A 25,387-nucleotide genomic window follows, 5' to 3' on the forward strand; every position below is an offset into this window, starting at 1 on the left:
TGAAACTTGGTCTGAACATTTGTTCCAATGATATTTGAGATGATTTCAAAAATGGTTCCGGTCCGTTGAACAACATGGCTGCCTGAGGGCAGTGCATTTTTCCTTATTAGGCTAGAGTTAAACATTAACACCCTAGATGTCACATTTATAGTCCAATCTTTATGAAACTTGGTCAGAACATTTATTTTAATGATAGCTAGGCTGATTTCCAAAATAGTTCTGGTTTGCCAAAAAACATGGCCACCATTTTTCCTTATATGGCTTAAGAGAAACCTTGGTAACACTCCAGAACAGAAGTGACATTGTTTGTGTAATATAAATGTAACCTAGTCAGAATACATGTTCGAATGACTTCTCCAGTTCAGCAATTATTCTGGTTTGTTGAAATACATGGCCGACAGGGAAGGGGGTTCAGTTTTCCGCATATGGCTTTAGTGAAAGCTTGTTGATGCTATATAACCCACATTAATTGACCAATCTTAATGAAACTTTGGTCCGAACATTAGTCCGAATTAAATCTCGGGTGATATTTAAACTGGCTCATGTGAGCTCAAAAACTAGGTCAACAGGTCAAATAAAAACAACATGTTAATACGCTAGAAGTCACATTTTTGGTCAAATCTTCATGAATCAGCTTGCACTTTTTCAGCACAGTCTAGTTCCTTTGATGAGCACCTTAGGGCTCATTTCCCTCTTGTTTATTAATTTAAGAGGTCGTGTATTAGTTTAAATTACCTCCCTTATTTTGGAACCTAAGTGCTTTGTAATGGAAGACGAAGACACTTGACAACTGACCTCTTTAAATCAGAGGTAGGGGGAGAACGGCTGGGAAAAGGATTTCATGACCAAGCCGGAAATCAAAATTATGATACTCAGATTTGGTCAGTGCTCTGTGGAAAGGGGGTTTAATACATGTGCGTAAAGTGTCCCAGATTTGCCTGTGCAGTCCCCACAGACTTATCAGGGACAACACTTTCCACCTAAACTGGATTTTTGCTGAGAAGAGACTTTCTTTAAACAGAAAATATCATAAAAGTGGAAAGTGTCATCCCTGGGACTACACTTTGCACACATGCATTACACCCTTTTCTCAGAGCATGGTTCAGTTGTATTGTAGCGCTCTTTCAAGCGAGCTTTTTGGCAAACTGATTGACTTCTAAATAACATTATTTGATTTAGAAGTTAACAATTATATGCTTATTATTTTTATCATAGAATGTATACCACACCACATTACTACCCAGGGTGTATCCCAGCTACAACTGACTCAAAATTGCCTCAATTAGCCACAGCTTTCAACATCGTCAGTTGGAATATAGCTACAATTGTGAAAAAGGGTCTTATGCAATATGCACATCCAGGAGGTTTGGACAGGAGCTGCCCTGTGTGCTATTGAGACCACAAAACTTTGCATGACTTTTATACCAGACAGGGTTGCTCCTGACCCCACTGCACAACTGGGAAGGTTTGTCTGGATATACGCTGACAGCCTAAGGATTAAGATCCATTTTAGCATGACACCTCTCAATTAGTCTTTTCAAACAAATAGATTCTGTTTGTCAAACATCTTAGCGCAACAGGCCCAGTAATTTTATACAAGCCATTCAGGGATCTGAGACATGCCTTGTGGGAATTACTTTAAAATGAGCCTCGCTCTGTGAAAAGGGGTTTAATGCATTGCGTAAAGTGTCGTCCCAGATTAGCCTGTGTAGTCCGCACAGGCTAATCAAGGACGACACTTTCCGCCTTAGCTGAATTTTTGCTAAAAAGGGACTTTCTTTAAACGAAAAATACCATAAATGCGGAAAGTGTAGTCCCTGATTAGCCTGTGCAGACTACACAGGCTAATCTGGGACAACACTATACGCACATGCATTAAACCCTCTTTTCACAGAGCATGTCTCAAATGCATGTTCTACCCCTAGGATGCACGAGACCCAGATGGGGTTTGTTCTGCTGGTGGATCGTCGTCACAGTGGCTGGAGCTCAGTGCGCACCACGCTCATGAAATTGTCCGTAAGTACCAAGGATGTAAGAATCATGTCAGCTTTATTCTGGGAAAACAGGGCTTCATGCATGTGCATAAAGTGTCTGCACAGGCTAATCAGGGACACCACTTTCTGTCTAAACTGGATTTTGTTTTCAAGGGAACTAATTTGAACACAAAATTCCATACAAGTGGAAAGTGTTGTCCCTGATTAGCCTGTGCAGACTGCACAGGTTAATCTGGTAAGACTCTTTAAGCACATGCATTAAGCCCAGTTTTCCCAAAGCGAGGCTGATATGAATATGTTAAGAAAACAGAACTCATTACGCTCATGAAATTGTCTGGTACAGGGGTATTAGAAACACATAAATATATTTACCGTAGTAAACAGAATGATATACCCTCATGAAATTGTCTTTAAGCAACAAGGGTGTAATTAGCATATGATCCTCTATCTGGGAGTACTGGGCTTAATGCATGTGCGTAAAGTGCCTGCACAGGCTCTTCAGGGACAACACTTTCTGTCTAAACTGGATTTTGTTTTCAAGGGAATGAATTTTAACAAAACTTATCAGCACTTCTTGCCTTGCCATATTCAAATGGTATTCTAGTGTTTTTCATATGCTGTTTCAGGGATACTTCCCCTGCCACATTCAAGTGGTGTTCCTGCTCCAACCCCATGGCTTCTTTCAGCGTGCATTCTCTGACTACAGGTCAAAGTTCAAAGAGGACCTGGAGTACAAGGTATTAAGTGAGCCTAATTCTGGGAAAATGGGGCTTACTGCATGTGAATAAAGTGTCGTCCTATATTAGCCTGTGCAGTCTGCACAGACTAATCAGGGACACACTTTTCGCTGTGTAACACTGTTTTTATAAGCTCATCTATTTTTTGGAAAAAAAAATGAGCAATTGTCATCACCTTGGCGTCGGCGTCAGCGTCCGGTTAAGTTTTGCGTTTTGGTCCACTTTTCTCATAAAGTATCAATGCTATTGCATTCAAACTTGGTACACTTACTAACTATCATGAGGGGACTAGGCAGGCAAAGTTAGATAACTCTGGCTTGCATTTTGACATAATTATGTGCCCTTTTTATACTTAGAAAGTTGGAAATTTTGGTTTAGTTTTGTGTTTAGGTCCATTTTATTCCTCAAGTATCAAAGCTATTGCTTTCATACTTGCAACACTTACTAACTATCATAAGTGGACTGTGCAGGCAAAGTTATGTAACTCTGACTGGCATTTTGACAGAATTATGTGCCCTTTTTATACTTAGAAAATTGAAAATATGGTTAAGTTTTGTGTTTAGGTCCATTTTATTCCTCAAGTATCAAAGCTATTGCTTTCATACTTGCAACACTTACTAACTATCATAAGTGGACTGTGCAGGCAAAGTTATGTAACTCTGACTGGCATTTTGACAGAATTATGTGCCCTTTTTATACTTAGAAAATTGAAAATATGGTTAAGTTTTGTGTTTAGGTCCACTTTTTTCCTAAAGTATCAAAGCTATTGCTTTCATACTTGCAACAATTACTAACTATCGTAAGGGGACTGTGCAGGCAAAGTTATGTAACTCTGACTGGCATTTTGACGGAATTATGGGCCCTTTATACTTGAAAATTTGGTTAAGTTTTGTGTTTTGGTCCACTTTACCCCTCAAGTATCATAGATATTGCTTCCATACTTGGAATACTCGCAAACTATCATAAGGGGACAGTAAAGAACAAGTTGCATAACTCTGGTTGTCATTTTTTGCGGAATTATGGCCCTTTTTTTACTTAGTAACTTTGAATATATGGTTACATTTTGTGTTTAGATCCACTTTACTTCTATAGTATCAAGGCTTTTGCTTTTAAACTTCAAATACTTTCATGCTATCATGAGGGAACTGTATCTGGCAAGTTGAATTTTACCTTGACCCTTGAATGACCTTGACTCTCAAGGTCAAATTATTAAATTTTGCTAAAATTGCCATAACTTCTTTATTTATGATTAGATTCAATTGATTCTTTGACAAAACAACTCTTACCTGACATACCACAATAGACTCCACCCAAACCATCCCCCATGCCCCCCCCTCCCCCCCGAATCCCCCCCCCGAATCCCCCCTCAATCCCCCCCATTTTTTTTTTAAATTAAAGATCATCTAATAAATGACCACCACACCCTCACACTATACCCCCCCACCCCCCACCCCAAAAAAAAAATTTTTATGCCCCTGTAGGGTGGCATATAGCAGTTGAACTGTCCGTTGGCATATAGCAGTTGAACTGTCCGTCAGTATGTCAGTCAGTCTTTCCCTCCGTCCGAAAAATACTTTAACATTGGCAAAAACTTTTTCACTTTTGAAGATAGCAACTTGATATTTGGCATGCATGTGTATCTCATGGAGCTGCACATTTTGAGTGGTGAAAGGTCAAGGTCATCCTTCAAGGTCAAATGTCAAATTTATGGTGTCTGTCCGTCCGAAAACTTTAACATTGGCCATAACTTTTTCAATATTGAAGATAGCAACTTGATATTTGGCATGCATGTGTATCTCATAGAGCTGAACATTTCAAGTGGTGAAAGGTGAAGGTCAAGGTCATCCTTCAAGGTCAAATGTCAAATAAATGGCGTCGGTCCGTCCGAAAACTTTAACATTGGCCATAACTTTTTTAATATTGAAGATAGCAACTTGATATTTGGCATGCATGTGTATCTAATGAAGCTGCACATTTTGAGTGGTGGAAGTTCAAGGTCAAGGTCATCCTTCAAGGTCAAAAAAATATATATAAAAATTCAAAGCGGCGTTCTCATGAAGCTGCACTTTTTGAGTGGTGGAAGTTCAAGGTCAAGGTCTTCCTTCAAGGTCAAAGGTAAAAAAAACAAACATTTCAAAGCGGCGTTGTCATGAAGCTGCACATTTTGAGTGGTGGAAGTTCAAGGTTTAGGTCATTCTTCAAGGTCAAGGTCATCCTTCAAGGTCAAAGGCATGGAAAAAAAATCAAAGTGGCGTTATCATGAAGCTCCACATTTTGAGTGGAAGAAGTTCAAGGTCAAGGTCATCCTTCAAGTCAAAAAATAAAAATATAAAAATTCAAAGCGGCGTTCTCATGAAGCTGACCATTTTGAGTGGTGGAAGTTCAAGGTCAAGGACATCCTTCAAGGTCAAGGTCATCCTTTACGGTCAAAGGACTTTTTTTTTAAATGTCAAAGTGGTGTTCTCATAAAGCTGCACAGTTTGAGTGGTGGAAGTTCAAGGTCAAGGTCGTTCTTCAAGGCCAAGGTCATCCTTCAAGGTCAAAGGTCATCCTTCAAGGTCAAAGGTAAAAAAAACATATTTCAAAGCGGCATTATCATGAAGCTGCACATTTTGAGTGGTGGAAGTTCAAGGTCAAGGTCATCCTTCAAGGTCAAGGTCATCCTTTAAGGTCAAAGTTAAAAATAAAATATTTTAAAGCGACGTTCTCATAAAGCTGCTTATTTTGAGAGGTGGAAGTTCAAGGTCAAGATCATCCTTCAAGGTTAAAGGTAAAAAAAAATAAAAAAAAATTGTTTGTTCAAAATGGCGCAATAGGGGGCATTGTGTTTCTGACAAACACATCTAAAGTTTTTTTCAAACATGGTTAAAAAACACAAATAGATATATTTTTATTTTATTTTTGAAATACCGTCCAACCACCCAAGAATCCCCCCCCCCCCATTTTTTATATATTTTTTTTGCATTTTTGGAAGATAATGTAATAAATGTAAATGTAATAAATGACCACACCCTCACACTATACACCCCTCTCCACTCCACCCCTCCCTCCCTTGTGATTGAAATTGAGATAGGTCCCTACACCTTTAAAAAGAAAATAGATGAGCGGTCTGCACCCGCAAGGCGGTGCTCTTGTTTTAAGAAGAGACCACCTTTAAACGAAAAAATCCATAAAACCAGAAAGTGTTGTCCCTGATAAGCCTGTGCAGACTGCACAGGCTAATCTGGGATCACACTTTATGCACATGCATTATGCCCAGTTTTTTAGAAGGAGGGTTAAATAATCAACCACCTCACCAGGTTGTATCTCATCACCATATGGTGGGCTTCTGTTCCCATGACTACGACCATTCTTAAGATCGGTCATAGTATAATGTTTAAATATCTGGCCAATGGAAATAGAATTGTAAATATTACAAGCATTCTGATTGGTCAATACATAAAATTGAGCCTAAGTTTTAAAGTGAGAACATTGGTTTGCGTGAGATCAGAAAGGTTTTATGCCAAAGGCACATTTGTTTGTTTTTTTTCAAAGGGTATCGTACCTTAAGGTCATTGACTATATAGAGAATACTAGGTTAGCGTTGAATACAGAGAAGTTTATGTTGCGAGGCTTAGAACGCCGGAAGCGCGAGCCTTGGCGAGCGCTTTCGGTGTTCGAGCCGAGCAACATAAACTTCTCTGTATTCAACGCTAATCCTAGTATTCTATTTATCCCATTTGATTTTTTCAACGTGACATTTAACATAAATAGATCTAATAACAATAATTTTAATTCAGTCATAAAGGCGCTTAAAATCTAACAAATGTAACCATGCATTTAAACTCGGTTGCATTTGCAGATTTCTGCATACAAACATAATTATGTTTAAACTTGCACAATGTTTTATTTATCTATGGTAAATGCCCTTATTGTACGAGAAAATAATTTAATATATAATTACACAAAGAATGGAAAACATTCCAGTACACAACAGATAAATGAGTAGAAAATACCCGTGTACAAAATGGGACGTTCCCAATTCCAGTGTGGTGCTATTTTTACCATCTTATACTTTACACAGCTCTATGCCTAACGTGAATTAAATAGGAAAGCAAACATAGGTCATAGCAGATTATTCATGAACTGTGCAATATGTGTATGGCTTGTTGTACATTCTTAATATTTAAGTTAAATGTCAAAAGTATATGCTTTGGTTATAAACAATGCACATTACACGAAATAAGGAAAATGTGATCAATAAACAATTCAGATATGTCGACATACAGTACATGTAGAAAACATGTGAAATAAGTCGCGTTTATAATAAATCGTCCAAAAAAATGGGGAAAATGAAGCAATAAGTATGTCATTTTATGACGCCATCAATCAGCTTATTCATTATACGGATGGCGAAAAAATTATGTCATATGACTAGATTTAAAGGTTAAAGGTCGTATAATTTTTAAGCTTAAGTTTTGTCGACTTTGTTTCTTATGAAGAATCATTCAGTGGTAAAGTAAATATAAATAAAAAAATAACAAAACAAAAATCGTGTAATTTTATATTTTATTTCAACATTTCTTTTGGTGAATATGTCATATATAAAAAAAAATCTGCAAATTATGCACATTTTCTTCTAATGGGTGACCTTATAATTCGATCAATGAACCAAACAGTATCGACCTAATTTTAGCGCATATCGCATGACGTCATTTAAAAAGTAGTCCGTGCACGCGACAGGTATATTCCACAGTGTTGAATACAAGCAAGTATATTCCACAACGTGTTATACCGTCAATGTCGCGGTGAAAATGGGATAAAAAGGGTTTGGAGAATCATTTAGAGTATTTGCAGAGCTTAATATAACATAGATCTAATAAGGTCATTTTATCTTATGATATTCCTTGTATGGTATATACATTAAACGTATGCAGTTGATACATGTCCTTGATACGAAATGTCCATATTGTTAAAATACATTTAAAAGCTGCACAGTTTACACTATAGCATAGAGGTACCAACAAATGCATCCTGTCTTATTTGGAGGACAGCCCCCTTCCTATATCAGGTCACTCATGAATAAGATAATTTACATGTTTTAGTGTGCAGCATTATCTCGGATTTGAACTTAAATGCTAATACTGCTGGTGCATTATGGCATAGAAGATATTGCATGGGAACAAAACAAACATGTGCATGCATGTATTAGTATGCACCCAGTAGCTATGTCTCATTATTATTCATTGAGCTCTTAAAGTGCCTGAGATCTTTAGTACATACAGTCGAAACTGACCTAACGGTCACCTGAATTTACCGGTCACCTGCAGACAACGGTCAGTCTGGAATCCCCCCGACGAAAAACACTCTATATTACACCTGAATTTAACGGTCACCTGTCCAAAACGGACAACGGCCACTATATTCAACTCCGAAATTCATATTTGAACTGAAATCAACGGTCACGCGTCAATGGTCTCGAGTCGCGAAAATTAAAAACACTGCACATCATTTGTCTGTCTATATTGCGGTTAAAGCGTTTGATAGCGGTAATTGCCTTTGATATTATAAAAGCGGCCCGCTGCGAGTAAACAAATAATAAGGTGTTGAGAAGGTTTGTTTTCCCGGGATAATTGTGGGGGTTTCTTCAACAGAAAATATGTCAGAGTTTTTGACACGTTTAAAGTAATAATCGCTAATTAAATGACCGCTAATTAGTACATTGTACTTACAATATTGAGTATCGATTTTAAAATAACATTTTCGGATCATTCTTTAAAAGAGCTTTCTAGCGTTCACAATACTTTTAAAAGCAATCGGAATAATAAATCACGGAATAACAATGAGTGGTGAACGCAAGTTCCTCACATTAGAGGAGTGAGTCATGTGTTTGAAACTGTTTGAATCTGGAAAAAGTTCGCGTGTAATAGCAAGTGAGCTCTGTGTTGGATGTACGCAAGTGCAGAGTGTGCTTAAGCATAAGGGAGAAATTATGTAGGAGAATGAATCGAATGCAAATGTGAGTTTGAAGCGTTGTATTTTGTATGAGGTTGTTGAATTAAAATGCTTTTTGTGTGATGTTTGCGTACGAATAAATTTTAACAAACTTTTTGCGTCTTTTTCTTATTAGAATGGTACAATATCACCGTACTATCGGTTTATGAAAGCGAATCCGCTTTTTAGACTTGTACGGACGTGACGTCAACGGCACATGACAAGTTTTATTTATTGAATGATCAAGATGCATGAGTAAACAATTATACTAGCGTTGATAAAGTCATTGCTTTAGTTTAATAACAATATGAAATTAAATCAATCTATAAAATATTATTCTGTATTTTTCAATGTACGTAAATTCTGTTATTATGCTTAGTTAACGGCAATGAGCATTTGTTTAACACCGTATGCAAACGACTGGGTGGGGTAACGACGCAGCAATACTACCAACTGACAAACCATCTTAAAATTGTGATCCGAATTCAACGGTCACCTGTGGACAACGGTCACTTTGGTCATTTCCCTTGACTGACCGCTGAATTCAGGTTTGACTGTATTAAGCTCCTAAACCAGTGCACCCAATTTATTATGCTGTTTTGTTTGAAAAACAAGGTATCACGAGATATTGTTTCTATCATACTTAATTTATCATATAAGGCTTTATGCAAATTCAACAAAGGCTGGTCTGAAATACTCCAGACAATTAGTTGGGTGTAGCCTCACATCAAAGTATAACATGACTTGTGTTCAAGTTAAATCACTGTGTATTGTAAGGTGTATTCATAACCACATAATCGATAGAAAGAAACTCATTTGACATTAAGAATTGGTTAAAGGGAAAGCATGGATGAAGTATATCCATTTAATTGTTCCATATACTATTTTCTATTTGTTGATGGTCCGATAGTTCTCCTACAATTATTAATGTACAACATGCAAACTTGCATGCATTTGTCCGTAGGATATTAAGAGCTGCGACTGAATAATTTTATATCATCCATCATTAAAAATTACCAATTTACTAAAATTATTTGTTAAAAAAAAATATGTGCCAAAATTAATGAAGACACTGTCAGATAATTTATAATTACCTTTTCCTATTTAGTTGATGTTTGGATACTCCTGTGAATATAACATCACTTATGGAATGTATTGATATTTAATAGCGTGATTGAGCTTTCAAATGAAATAAAAGATTTACTTAAAGATATACTTGCAATTGATTTTAAATAAAGTCATATATTAAATTTGTTTTTACAGAAAGGTACTCTAATGTTAAACTTTGACCACCATGTACAAAGATAAGCAATTGATGTACTTAAGTATAAACCTAAAAGTATTAAATTAAACTAAAATGAAATGTGCTCATTATAATTTTATAGTACAGTCATTAACCCTTTACCACTTAGATATGTAATATTACCCATTTGTAGTCCTTAGAAAGTTATATTAAATTAAAGACCTTTCTTACTATATATTCAAGTTTTAAAGGCTTCATTTCCAACCCTTAGATACTGATGAGCAGCAAACGGCATAAACCTGAACAGACTGCGAGTTACTCTCAGGCTGTTCTGGTTTTATGCTATTTGCATATAGCCATTTTCCCTTTGCATCTGAGTGATAAAGGGTTAATATATGGTGCAATCCAATTGGAGCTTATTTGTCACACTTAGCATTTTAAGAAGGTGCATATATTGACCTGGATGATGAATTTGTAATACTCAATCATGTAGTGGAATTGGTGGCCATGTTTTTAAATTTAACAACATTCAGAGTTGAGTTGTGCAGAAAAGACAATTAGCGTAATTCACAACTATGTCAATTATCAATTTGATTTCACTTCAATATTGTCCAATTATTTGTATAACAACGTGTGATCAAAATTAACACAATGTCATTGAGTAATACAATTTCAATAATCATAACGGTTTGTTGTTCAGTAAATAATTATTTTCTGCCAAAAATTATTTTGATTTCACGGAATCAGCAAAATAACCAGTCTTAAAACTGGGCTTAACTTTCCTTAACCCTTTACCACTTAGATACGTATTTTCACACATTTGTAATCCCTCAGAAAGTTAAATTGTATAAAAGGCCTTTCTTACTAGATCCAAGTTTTAAACACTTCGTTTTCAACCCTTAGATACTGAAGAGCAGCAAACAGCATAGAACCTGAACAGACTGCGCGTAACTTGCAGGCAGTTCTGGTTTTATGCTGTTTGCACATATTCATTTTTACTTTTCTTCTTAGACAGAAAGGGTTAAGAGAATTTAGCTTGCTAAGTATATACTGAAAGGACAGATGCCTCTGGAAGGACATTATAATAAAGGTAATCACTGTTATGCAAAAATCAGCTAAGGGTAAATATGTTGCATTTTGAAACTCATGCAGTTACACAGAAGCAATAACTGTTGCACAGGAACATCTGTAAATAAACACTTTGGATGATAAAGCTCCGGTTGATCTTAATCACCAGCAAGTCATCCATGTTTGACAAGTTAATAAAATATCATATTGTATGCAGGTGGTCTCAATGGACACCCCAGAGGAGATGTTTGACTGGGTGGACGCGGAGATGGTGACCACAGACATGGGCGGGCAACTGGAGTTTGATGCCAACGAGTGGACACAGAACAGATCTGTAAGTATCAAGATATGAAATAGACTGTGCCTGCCAACTGCTGTTACATATGAGGATATGAAGAAGAACAGAATGCCTTCTGGATAACTGGGATTAATTATGCATGTGCGTTAAGTGTCGTCTCAGATTAGCCTGTGCAAAAGGCACAGAATAATACAGGACAATACTTTCTGACTGGATTTTGCTAGGAAGACCTCCTTAACCCTTTAAGTGCTGGAACCGAATTTTAAAGGCCTTTGCAAACAGTTTGGATCCAGATGAGACGCCACAGAACGTGGCGTCTCATCAGGATCCAAACTGTTTGCTATTCTGATAGTATTCTTTGAAAAAAAATAGAAGAAAATTCTAATTTTAGAAATTCAGCAGACAACATTTTAGCAGACGACAAATTTCCCAGCATGCAAAGGGTTAAAACAAAAAGGTACCATTAAAGTGGAAAGTGTCCTCCCTGATTAGCCTGTGTGGAACATGCTGATCTGGAAAGACTCTTTACACGCATGCATTAAGCCCTGTTTTCCAATATCAAGGCTTGAAAGTGCATGCCAACTGGTGTACCCTAAATGTTGTGGTGCAGCAGACTTTTCAGTATAAACAATTACTAAATGGATATGCATGAACTATAAATACAAAAAATCAGAATTATTATTTGACACTTGTTGATTCTTTGATATTAGGATGACTTATTACAGATTTATAATACATAGACTGCATATGACCAGCGTCAAGCGAAAATGGGTCTTATGCCATATGCAGCTAATGTTACTTCAGACTATTCTGTACAATCACGCAGTTTGGTCAGGAGCTTCACTTTCCCATTATAACATCAAGAAACCTTGCGGGACACATTATCTCGTGACCTGACTAAAAGGGCTCAGGCTGGTCTGGAGCCTCACTGGCCAAGTATGGAATAAGACCCCTTTTTGCATTACACTGCTTATATACAGTGTCTAAGCCTTGATAAATAAATGTATCAGTATCCAGCACTAATCTTGTATTCTTTATATACCATAAATACTCAGTTATAGGTCTACTCACTCATAAGTGTTCTATAGAATGAACATGTGATATTGTGTGTTTGTCAACTTCATCAAAATAGTCAAAATCTCAAGAAATGTGAGTTTTGTTAATTGCTCAATGAGGCTTTATAATAAACCCCTCCCAACAAGTAGAGGAATGTATTCTGGATTCACCATGTAGGTATGTCCATAGACGCAAACTTGCCCGATATAGACTCTAGACACAAACTGTCCGCTGAGATGCTTTTTTTCAGTGCAAAGCATTCAAACTTGCACAATTATTTTCTTATTTCTGCAATTTGAGCATGTGCAATTTTAGCACTTTTTATTCCCTACATGGAACATTGAAATGGCAGAGGTTTTTCTTCACTACTTTGGCAAGCTCAAGTTTGATGCCAAAATATCCAGTCCTAATGTGCTGAGTCTGCAGAATCTGGGAGTAGTAATGGCATTTACCAGACAAATTAAAGCATTTGTATGCAATAATGTATGTGATCTTATCTTGAGGTGGGGGGTGGACTACTCATTTAGGTACGAAGTTCTTATAATCAGGCATTTTACGAAAACCAGCACCTAACATATATATATGTGACTTATTAATGTATTCATAAACAATGGGCTGGTCATTAACATTAAGCACTAAAAAAGTATTTCTAAAACCTATGAACCTTCAATTTGTTTCTATACATTTCAAACAGCCACATGATTTCCACTGTTTTACAATTATTTCTTCAGACATATTATTGCTTGTTTACAATTTGCAATTGTACGCTATGGCTACCAACAAGAAAATAATTTAATATATAAGTTACTTAAAAATATGGCTAAGTAAAGTACCATAAAACTGTCTTTTTTGTACTTTTTAAAAACAATTGACCATTACTTTTGCAGGCCGTAGAAAAATTCAGTTGCAATACGGAGAAGATTGCTGTGAATTTGACAAATTTGATACGAAAGATGGATATAGCCTGCACACCAAATGATGTCCAGGGGACAGAAAAACAGATCAAAGAGCACATTGCCCAGAGAAACGAGCTTCTAGAGGACCTGGAGTCTTCCACCGGTCATGGACAGACCCTGCTTGAATGCATCAAGGGGGACAACCCTAGAACTCCCATGGTTCAACTTTCCCATGTCCTAGATGTGGAAAGGTGGTTACTTCCCTTGTTTTCAATTTTCATTTTTTTAAGGGAAAATTTTAAAATAAAGGATTCTTAATTTTAATATATTAGGAATTGTTTGAACTAATTATATAAATATGAATGTCTCTTGTTCAGAACAAATTTCTTATTTAAAAAAAAAAAGGATTTTCTTTTGCAAGCAAACTTAAATTGTCCATATTGAAATCTAGTTTTTATAATTCAGAAAATGGCCATAGTAAGAGAAGCGTATTTAAGGTCTGCAGCATAGTTTGACATTTCAAAATTGTGTTGAAATTGCTAATGTTTTAAAAGCCAAGGTAAATCTGAAATAACACCAAAACAACTATAGAAGTTTAATTCCATATTATAAGACCATGGTTTATTAAGTTGAGCCTCATGACCAAGGTAACTTTAAATCAGAACTTAAAAGCATGATTTATTAACAAATTAACAATACCAGCTTATCTATCTTTCCCTGTGCATAATACTTCTTTTTCATTGGCTAATACTTTGAATGCTGACCATGTATTTTTATGCCCCTCTTCGAAGAAGAAGGGGTATATTGTTTTGCTGGCTGTCTGTCTGTAGGCCAGTCTGAATGTCCTTAGACCAGCTCATTTCTGATCAATAACTCGTCAACGAATTGACCGATTGGCTTGATACTTCACATGTGAATTAGCCTTGGACAGTAGAAAACCCCTATAGAAATTGGGGTCACTAGGTCAAAGGTCAAGGTCACTGTCTCACTAAGTGTGAAAATCGTTTCGGATCAAGAACTCTTCAACGAATTTACCGATTGGCTTGATTCTTCACATGCGCATTGGCCTTGAACAGTAGATGACCCCTATTGAAATTGGGGTCACTAGTTCAAAGCCCTGTTTGGAGGGGCATATGTCTCAGACCGCGGAACACTTGTTTCATATAAGGCCAGTAGCTCAGTATGATAATAAAAGTAACAAGACTTCTTACTGAACACCATGTTATTGTATGGATGTTATTTATATTGGGATCAAGCTTAGTTCTGGTCCAATATTTTGACTGACTCTTAATCACATCATATGGGGGCAGTGAAAAGCCAGGTAACTAATAATCTCACAGATATAATTCATTGGAGCCTTGCTCTGGTAAAACAGGATGTAATGCATATGAGTATAGTGTCATCTCAGATAATCCTCTGCAGTCTGCACAGGCTCATCAGGGACAACACTTTCCACCTAAACTGGATTTTCTTTTAGAAGAAACTCCCTTTAAACAAAAACATCAATGAAAGCGGACTGCACAAATCTTTCATTAAACCAACACACAATGTTCCCTGGTTTACAGACTGATCATCCAACTTGAGGAGACCAAGAGGAAGTTTGAGGAATATTGGGAGAGCCACTACAGAAAACTGCAACAGTCGCTACAGCTCCGAATGTTTGAGGAGGAATTTAAGGCAGTAAGTGAACTCAATTGTTTCATGTTTGGAATTACTTTTTACCGCTTACAGCTCCGAAAGTTTGAAGAGGAATTTTAAGCAGTAAGTGAACTCAATTGTTTCATGTTTGGAATTACTTTTTACTGCTTACAGATGCACTTTGTCTTCTTTGTAGTCCCTTAGAAAATTAAATTATATTGAGGACCTTTCTTACTAGATTCAAGTTTTATTTGCTCCATGTCTAACCCTAGGAAAGCAAACAACATAACACCGAAACAGGCTGCAAGTTACTTTTAGGCTGTTCTTGATTTATACTGCTTGCAAAAACCATTTTTCTGTGAGGGAACCCTTTCCCCCATCAGTAGCAAAGTGAAAATGGCTATATGCAACCAGCATAAAACCAGAATAGCCTGCGAGCAACTGGCCGTATGTTCAGGTTTTATGCTGTTTGCTGCTCATCAGTATTATCTTTGGGTTTGAAATGAAGCCTGTAAAACTAGAATCTAGTAAGAAAGGTTTGTAATTGAATGTATTTCATATAGGACTAGAAACACTTTAGTAGAGGACTAGAAGCACATCAAAGTGGGCTTCTCAGTGGGAAAGGGTTAAATAAAAATTGTTGTGTATTTGCACTTCACCAACAACACTGTTTAGCACTATCATTGCCCGATAAGCCCTGCCTACTGTATAGTGTTGAATGTTTGCCACTGGTACTATTACTTGTTATTAAGCGTTTGAATAAACCTTGCCTCTAATACACTGGTCACTATGCAGCCAAAAGATAATAAAAATGTACATTGAAATAGCAGGTGGATATCGCAACATCTCCTTGCATCCCAGCCCCCCCCCCCCCCCCACCCCTTCTGCCCTGCTGCCTGGTCTGATTAATACAAAGAGCGTGAACACCCCTTCAAATTAAATTTGAGCTGTGGTCTGGGAAAAAATGGTTTAATGTATCTGCGTAAAGTGTCGTCCCAGATTAGCCTGTGCAGTCCATGCAGGCTAATCAGGGGCGACCTTTTCTGCATAGACACTTTACGTAGTGCATTATGCCTGTGTGGACACTTTACGTAGTGCATTAAGCCTGTGTGGACACTACGTAGTGCATTAAGCCTGTGTGGACACTTTACGTAGTGCATTAAGCCATGTTTCCCCAGAGCAAGGCTCATATATTTGTGAACTCTCATAATTTAAGCCTGACACATCCCCTAAATGTCCACTAAGCCTTGCTATGTTTGTGAACTCTCATAATTTAAGCCTGACACATCCCCGCAATGTCCACTGTGCCTTGTTATGTTTGTGAACTCTCAAAATTTAAGCCTGACACATCCCCTCAATGTCCACTGTGCCTTGCTATGTTTGTGAACTTTCATAATTTAAGCCTGACACATCCCCTCAATGTCCACTGTGGTATAAATTTAAACTACAAAATGATGCAGAATTCTTTGTATCTTTTTATAAATAAGTATGTTATTGCCAAACTGGGTAATAAGGAAGTTAAACTGTAGAATATGTAGATATCTGATTACTTTTAAAATGTTTCTAGACACCCAAGTATTTTATCATCTGCAGTAAATCTATTGGAGAATAAGGAAGTCATGTTCATATGCTCATGTTGTGGTTATAATATATTTGTTTTGTTATATTTAACCATTAAACTATTGAATTACATTCTGCTGTTTGGATATTAAATTACTGAAGTGCAGGACAAATTCAATGTGATTGCCTCAAAATTGCTTTCTGTATGCAAACCAAGCTATGTATAAATGTGTTCTATATTAATGTGTATACCTTAGTTATGAATTAAAATTATTAACAATGATTAAAGGTTCTTTTATGCAAAATATATATTGGGATTAGGTTTTAGATAACAAATTAATACATTTTTTAAATGTGTTATTTTTTTTTAAAGTAGAATAATAAGAACTACTAATTTTGCGTCTTGGGCTTCTGAAAGTTCTTAATGCTGGTTAACATTCAACATTATTTGTTCGATAGGTTTGCATAAACTATTTTCAGGAAAACATCGGCCTAAAGCAGATTTTGAATATGTTACAATTATTGTGTAAAATGTTGCTGAAAGTTAAAGGTGTTAGCTTTAGTCTGAGGTTTGAAGGCAGATTTGTTAGCTTGGTTGGTAGAGAGTGGACTTCAAATCAGAAGATTGAAGGGTGATTTAACTATTTTTTCACTTAATAATTACTTTAAGAATTTGCGCTTTTTGGATAAAATACCTAAACTAAATATATATATTGTGTTTAATATTTTCTACAGCAAATAATGGTCAATATGAAGTCCAAAAGAGGTTTATTGATAGGTTCTTGATTTTCACTGATTTGAAGATGGTCATAACATGGTAAACTGTTATAACACATGATTGACAGTTGCCTCTTTTATCTTTGCCAATCATGGACCTTTGACTGGCAGCAATGGTTGAAACATTGTCACCAATGATATGGGAATGGTCATAAACATAGAGAGGTTACAAATAACTTAAAAATTCTGTATTTCCAGGTTACAGCACTTAAACATGCTAAATATATTTGCAGCACCAGATAATGTAAAAGATGGACCTTGTATCTTCTTCTGCTGTTGTTGTCGCTTTGTACTTATAGTAAAATGCCATGATGTAATTGCATGTAGGTTATATGCCATTTGTAAGTTCTTTATATTAATTCCAGTTACAGGTTACACACCACTTATAAATGCTATATATTTATCCCAGTTCCAGGTTGCACACCAATAATAAATGCTCTATATTTCTCCTAGTTCCAGGTTTCACACCAATAATAAATGCTGTATATTTCTCCTAGTTCCAGGTTACAAACAATAATAAATGCTCTATATATCTCCAAGTTCAGACTACACACTAATAATAAATTCTCTCTGTATTTCTTCCAGTTTCAGATCATGTTTGAGAGGGACCTGAGTCTGCTGGAGACTCAGATGAAGGAGATAGGAGATAGTGTGAAGGCTGTGGAAGCCTTGATAGCCGAGTTTGATGTATATGAAGAGGAAAAAAAGGTACCATAAAAAACCATGTAAAGTGTGCGACCATGTTTAACACACACACTGTGTTTTGTAATGCAAAACTGTAGAAAAACAAGATTTCAAGCCAAGAAAACAAGCAAATCTGACCAAAAATGGCCATCATTTGACTTGTGCACTTTAAATAATTTGTATTCAAAAGAGGAAACATCTATATGTGATAAAAGAGTGATTGGTTTGGCAAGGAAAGGCAACTTTTATTACTCCATCTTACTGTAACTAAGTTAAAGTAAGAATGGTTATTTTGACAACAGCTATGCAAAGTTCCATTCTGGGTCAAGTAGGGTCAAAAACTAGTTTGTGAGGTCCAATCTTTGAAATACCTTGTTACCAAACTTGAAGAAACAATTATTGCTCAATGATGGTGCCTGGTCAGAATTTTAAATTTGAAAATTTAGTGGCCTAGTTATAACCTGAGTCATGGGTCCGAAACGAAGCCATGAGATCAAATGTTAGAAAACCTTGTTTCTAGCTTAGCAGCCACATTTAGCATTTAATCTTGATGAAACTTGGTAAGAATGTTTATCTTATACTATTTTGGCCAAGTTTGAATTTGAGTCAAGTGCCCTAAAAAAGAGGTGAGCTGGTCTAATGTTAGGAAAACCTCAAATGTGTGACCAAATTACGATGAAACTTACTCTTAATGTTTGTCTTTACCATCATGCAGTCAAGATCAAAACTGTGTTACTTAAAAGTAAAACAAAACGGGGTTACCAGGTCAAATCTTAAACCATTGATTTACAGATATGACTCAGGTGAGCGCTCAAGGGCCATCATGGTCCTCTTGTTTTTTCAATGTGGAGAAATTGTCACTAGCATAATAATAATCAAACTGGTCTGAAATGAATCTATTATTCGGTTCTAAGAATAAGGCAATATATACATCAACATTAACCATATTTTCATCATCATCAGAATCATACAAATCATTGTAATCATCATCATTGGCCAAATTATTGTGATATGAGAAATTATTGTCAAAAAATAATTCTTTATTCTCTGATGCAATTTGATATTCATGTTTATTGAAATCTAAGGCATTTTGACATTGTAAAGTGACTTTAAATTTCTTTGACATGCTTTAAAAAAAGCTAAATGCCCTTAACTAATTATTGAACAAGAAGAATTGTTTGTTTAAAGGATAATCATGTTTAGCCATCGCACTTTCTCCACTGTGCTGTAATCAAGCGTTTAATTAGCGTGCCTTTCTTATTCAAAACATAAGTAATTTGATCTTTAGTTAATAGATATAATAGGCTTAAGGTCATGTATTATTGCATGAATAAATATATGGGGTAATGTATTGAACATATATTGGTTTATCAATGTAATTTTATCAAAATTATCACAGGGGGTGCAATGAAATATTTGAAATTTATGAACCATTTAATTGGATTGGGACACCTGTTTTCATTCCATTCTGCTTTTTGTTCATTTGAAGATTATTTCAAATATTTAAAGCTGGATTGTAAATAGTTTATGTACTTTTATTATGTCCCTGCTGTGATAATAGTTGAAGGGCTTATCACTGTCCATGTGTGTGTTTGAGTGTTTGTGGTACATTTTGTATCCCGTTCATACCTTTGTTTTTCATTATGAGCTTCCCACATAAAGGTACACAAATGACAATCCTATTAGGACAACGTGTCTCGTTTAACAACAATGTTGCTCATTCTTGCTTATTCCTTACATGTATGCAGTTAAAGTACATATTTGTGTCTGGCACATAACGTTGCAGTGCATGATGGGATTTCACAATAAATTGGCACAAGGGATCATCATATCAAGACAACGTGTCACTTGCTACCAGGTCAAGGTCAAAGTTGATACTTTCTGCATATAACTTATATTGCATATAAAGTTGTTTTGCATTATAGGATTTGGAAACATAGTTTGGGGAATATCAATAAAAAATCATTTTGTTGGTTGAAAATATATTTTATTTTAATTTACATGTACATAGAAAAAATCATTGCATGAAGTCTGTGTTCAAATCTTCAATGCATGTTATTCTTTGAAAATATTTTTTGCAATCCAGTTTTAATACCAGTCGTTTTTTAGAATTTCAACTTAAAAATACTGTTTCGTAGAAAAACTACCAATTACCTTTAATTCCAAACATACATTTGAACTTTTTGGTCATGCTCGAAAAGTACACACAGTTAGGTATTTGACCCACTTGTAAAGTTACAGATTAATTTACTAAACAATTTGAATTGAAAAAGCAGTTCATTTGTTTGCATTTTCTGAATGAGCATGAACAATGAATCACAACTGTGTCAAAAGTCACTGACATTGTCTCAGCGATAAGAGGTCTACTTTTAGACGACATGAAAGAGTTATTTGATATCAGAAAGGGTACCTTAGTCCATTATAGTAAGGTCTTTGTCTTGATTGAAGAAAGTTGAAAAGCCCTTTAATTGGCTTACTGTAATTAACCTCAGTATTGTTTTTTGCAAATGTGAGTGTTTACATGTTTCAGGCTTGCTTAAAATTGATACCATATTATTTTCTGTGTGCTTTATTCGGGAAAGTAGTTTAAAACTTCCTGTAAGTTTTCTTAAATCTGGAAAGTTTACACAAAATTACTTTAATATAGTTAAAAATAGCCTTTTGGAAGCGCTTTCATGTGTATGTACAAACATTGTGAGGGTTTAGTAAAGTAACGTATAGATTAAGTGTAACTGCTTAAGAACTAGATGACAACTTTACAAGGATGCCTACTAATTTTGTTACGGTAAGTTCTGCTTATTATTACTTCAGAGAATAAATTGTCATTAGTTATGACTTGTAAGTCAGTTCTGATTCTGGTTTTGGTACCATCACTAACTGACATGGGCTTGTTCAAACAGTCTCTAATAAGTTGTGAATTGATTTGTTAAATGGAAAATGTCATACATAAGTTTTATTTATTTATAACTGTGTGTTATTTATTCTTCATAATGTCTGCAATATTTAGAGGACATTGTCCAGCCTGGCATAATAATTAATATGAAACTTGCTCTGTGAAAAGGGGGTTAAATGAATGTGCGTAAAGTGTCGTCCCAGATTAACCTGTGCAGTCCTCACAGGCTTATCAGGGATGACACTTTCCGAATAAACTTGATTAATGCTAAGAAGAGACTGTCTTTAAACGAAAATATGATAAAAGCAGAAAGTGTCATCCTGATTAGCCTGTGTTGATTGCACAGGCTAATCTGGGATGACACTTTACACACATGCATTAAACCCTGTTTTTACAAAGCGATGCTCATATTAAATGATTGACATTGCTGCACAAGGTCTCAGAGGTTACACTGCAACACAATTCATCACTATGAAGGATTGCTTATGAAAAATTGAATAACAGATCTTTTATCGTTGAGTTTCGGTGACCTGATTCAAAATATTTGTGCTTCCATTCATTTCCCTTCATCAGCGAAATTGTGACAGTTTTGTAAATAATTTAATAGCCTCAGCTGTTTCCATGTAGGAGATAAATTGCCATGTCCGACACTACGTAAGGATAAAGGCTGATAAAAGACCTGTTTAAGGGGTGATATCAAGCACAAACGGAAATATCTGAATTAGAAACGCTGGAATGCAAAGGTAGTAAATTGATACTTATTTTATCAGTATGTATTTAATAGATCTATATGGTGTTCAAAATATATATTCCAGTATTTTTATGTGCTTTTTTTATTTCCATTAAGTGATGGAATTAATTGTAGGTATGGTTTGCACAATTTAAAGTTGTTTTATAGAACATGTACTTTTTAGTCTGATAAATGATCTCTTCAAAGGTACATTTGCATAAATGATGTAACTCTTTCTTTATTATCATTTTAAGACATTGGAAAGGAATCTGAAGCATATTAACGCTTATGACAAAAGAGAACATGTTTACGCTGAATAATTAATTGAACAAATGAAATTTTATAACCATAATCAATATAGTACGAAATTAATTGCTGTACAAGCAATATAGTTAGTTAGCTGACTGGATTTAAAATCAATGCAGCCGTCCTGTTCTGATCTCGACCAGGAGTTTAAGTTTTAATAGCAATGGCATTGTATGGATCAGAAAACATATGATGTTCATTCTTGGAAAACTGGGCTTAATACATGTGGTATGGTATTTGTTGTTTTAAAGGAATCTCTCTTCTTAGCAAAAATCCAGTTTAGGCCAAAAGTGTTGTCCCTGATTAGCCTGTGTGTAACTCTTTCAGTGCGGGAACCGAATTTTCAAGGACTTTGCAAACAGTTTGGATCCAGGTGAGACGCCACAGAACGTGGCGTCTCATCAGGATCCAAACTGTTTGCTATTCTGATAGTATTCTGTGAAAAAAATCGAAGAAAATGCTAATTTTAAAAATTCAGCAGACGACATTTTAGCAGATGACAAATTTCCCAGAATGCAAAGGGTTAATAGGCTTATCTAGGACAATACTTTACACACATGCACTAAGCCCCATTTTGCCATAGCGAGTCTCATATGTTGGCTCTTGTGGAGTTGTGAACTTGTTTGTGCCAGTAGAAAGTTCTCAGCAAATAAGTGACGTCCCAGAATAGAATATTTTTTGCCCAGAATTTTGCTAAACATATAATTTTGTCTGGAAACTATTGATAGAAAAACATACCAGTATATTAGAATCTTGTTTTGGAGCCATTTGATCACCACACGAGAATATTTTGTATCGCTCTAAACTTAGCTTAAAGAAGGAACCTATTCAAAAACATCATCATGAATAAACATGGCACAAAAACATTATTTTAAACCCATTTATGCCTATTGGCTAGAAAAAAGGCCTTGGCAAATAGCGTAGACCCAGATGAGACGTTGCATGATGCGGCGTCTCATCAGGGTGTGCACTGTTTGCTTAAAGGAATTTAGTAAGAAATATTCTAAATATAGAAATAAATTTTCTAGACTTCCCTAATTTTGGAAATATTAATTGATCCAATTAAGAAGGATTGGAGATTCCACTAGGCATAAATGGGTTAAACAAATTATTTTGTTGCTGTTTTGACTTAGTAAATTATATATGCGGTTATCATTGACAGTTTTCTATTATGCAAAATCTGTAGCTCCACGTTTTAGCAGTTGCTTGTTTGTGAACTTGAAACTTGCTAATTTGATGAAACGCCTATTTATATAATTATATTCAATGGCGTTGTACAAAACATATATATGTACATAAAATTGATAAAAAATAAGAGGTATTGATAATATTATGCAGCATTAATTAAAGGATTAATGATCTTAAAATGTGTGATATAAATAATAATGCTGTAAGGAACTTAAGCAATAAAACAATACCGGCTACACTATTAGAACACAGTGAAAGTAAAATATTATGTAATAAATTGATATAACTAGAGTTAAGACAAAGTAGATGTAAGTTGAAATAAATGTATCGTGTACATTTAGCATGGCTTCCCGATGAATATTAAATTTTAAAAAGTGGTCAGCATTATACCATTATCTGGAAGCACATGGATGCCATCAGTAGACATGTAGGAAATAGGTAATTATATACACACAGAAAACTATTCTTCCGTATTAGATGCCAATGTCAATGGCAAAATAAAACCTATTTAAGAGGAATATGCATAGCATAATAAATGCATTGCAATCAAGGTTTTATCATAATTAAAATCCACTGATAGGCATGTTCACCTTGTAGTTAAAGGGTTTTCTGTCCTTCATTTTCATATACCACATATCACCCAAAGCTTACATAATGCCTTCTCAAGTCCGATACAAGGTGGTATTGACATAAAAGCTTGCGCATTAAGCTAATTTTATTTAAATATTTTTCAGTGGATTCAACATTTCTTATTTTAAACATGGTGTTCAAACTTGAGGATACATTTGTTTCTTCCATGATCTGCTTTGAATATTTTTGATCCAGGTGTACTTTATTGGAATGTTTAACACTCTGGACCTGTGTTTTGTTTGCAAAAAATGTGGATGCTTTTGTTGTTTGCATTTTAAGGACAGTGAGATGTATTGGATATATTTATGTTATGCTCACTAAAATATATAGCATGGTAAGGGATAATTTACTGTGTGCCATAGCTAATTTTTTATATATTTGTTCTCTTTCATGCAATATATGGCAATATCTCATATTCTTTAATGATCTGAACCCCACCCCACCCCTACCCTGCTTGCCTGGTCTGGTCCTAATTATCCACTCAATGAAACAAAATAATATCAAAAGGAAAACCAGTCTATTACAGCACAGAACAAACAACACAAGTTTGAGTGTATTATCACATAATCCATAGAATAGATTTTGTTATTTAATTTAAGAACTGCATAGTCAAAAGTCATGTATTTTTTATCATAAACATAGAACACATGGTAACACTTCTTGTTGGTGTCTTTATCGCATGAGGAAAAGCAGATGGCATTGGGCGTTTACTGATAATTTGCATAATTTATCAGTTAGTGCACGAACAATTAAGCTGATAATGGCATTGCCATACTCAAACATGCAATATGTTTTTTTGTGTCAGTAATTTAAGATGTTCTGTATATATATAAAATTAATGGTATTAGTGGTAATAGGTTTCTTCAAACGGTGATACTAATTTTTGTACTTTGTAAAGTGTTATGGAAAAAACTTAATGGTCACAAAGATATTGATACTTTGTATTAGTCAGACAGATTTATTCTGATCATTAATAGAGTACACTACTTGTATCCAGTCCAGCTCTTACAGAGCTGATTTAAGGGACTGTATTCTTTAGCTATTACATTTTTAGTTCACCTGAGCACATAGCCTTCATGGCGAGTTTTTAGGATACCAATGTTGTCTGTCGTCCATCAGTCCTTGTGTGTGTGCGTGAATGCATTAACGTTTTCTTCTGTTTACTTTTCCTCCTGAACCGCTTTGCAGATTTCAAAAGAAAGTCCAACTTTATGGGACATATGCAAATTTTTGATGGTTTTAATTCCATTATTGCTTTCTTATTTAGCAATAAATAATTGCTGGTGGGCACTTCTGCGCCAGCCCTTTCAATCCACTCATTTGTTGTAGTGTTTTCATGTCCCACAAATGAACTAGGAAATTTGGAGAGTGAAAATATAAAAGAAACTTTACAGGAATTACCCTATTTGAGAGGTGTTCATATTGTTCCGGTCCATTGCACGTGTATGTCACTGGAACTAAAAATGTATGTTTTTATGACCACAATTTTCAGGGCTTAAATATTTGGTGTTAAACAATTACATGATCTTCTTTATAAGTCGGTTCAATTCTTGCCCCAGGGGTCACATGGTTTATATAGCCTTATATTGTAAAGTACTTTAAATATATTTTCTATGCAACTGCAAGGGTCAGTGGTTTAATACTTTGTATGCTATATTGTAGAGTGGTCCTTTAATAAGTTTGTTCAAATCAATTTGCCCCTTGCTCAAAACTGGC

General features: G+C 35.4%; 1 protein-coding gene and 1 long non-coding RNA gene across 10 annotated transcripts in view; one reads left to right on the forward strand and one right to left on the reverse strand.

Annotated features, from left to right (window-relative positions):
• Positions 1-25,387, reverse strand: part of LOC127833954 (uncharacterized) — a 387,168-nt gene that overhangs the window by 62,138 nt on the left and 299,643 nt on the right. The gene's annotated exons all lie outside the window — the stretch shown is intronic.
• LOC127833929 (guanine nucleotide exchange factor DBS-like) overlaps positions 1-25,387 on the forward strand; it is a 97,472-nt gene that overhangs the window by 27,863 nt on the left and 44,222 nt on the right. For all 9 annotated transcript variants that reach the window (XR_008027687.1, XR_008027686.1, XR_008027684.1 and 6 more), the window contains exons 4-9: positions 1,926-2,016; positions 2,621-2,731; positions 11,233-11,349; positions 13,257-13,516; positions 14,831-14,945; positions 17,826-17,948. Coding sequence is in view for 1 of the 9 variants with exons in the window: in XM_052359446.1 (XP_052215406.1) it covers positions 1,926-2,016; positions 2,621-2,731; positions 11,233-11,349; positions 13,257-13,516; positions 14,831-14,945; positions 17,826-17,948 (817 nt within the window). In the remaining 8 variants the exon portion in view is untranslated. The remainder of the gene's footprint in view (positions 1-1,925; positions 2,017-2,620; positions 2,732-11,232; positions 11,350-13,256; positions 13,517-14,830; positions 14,946-17,825; positions 17,949-25,387) is intronic.

This window comes from Dreissena polymorpha, chromosome 6 (genome assembly GCF_020536995.1).
Source record: "Dreissena polymorpha isolate Duluth1 chromosome 6, UMN_Dpol_1.0, whole genome shotgun sequence".
Classification (NCBI taxonomy): Eukaryota; Metazoa; Mollusca; class Bivalvia; order Myida; family Dreissenidae; genus Dreissena; species Dreissena polymorpha.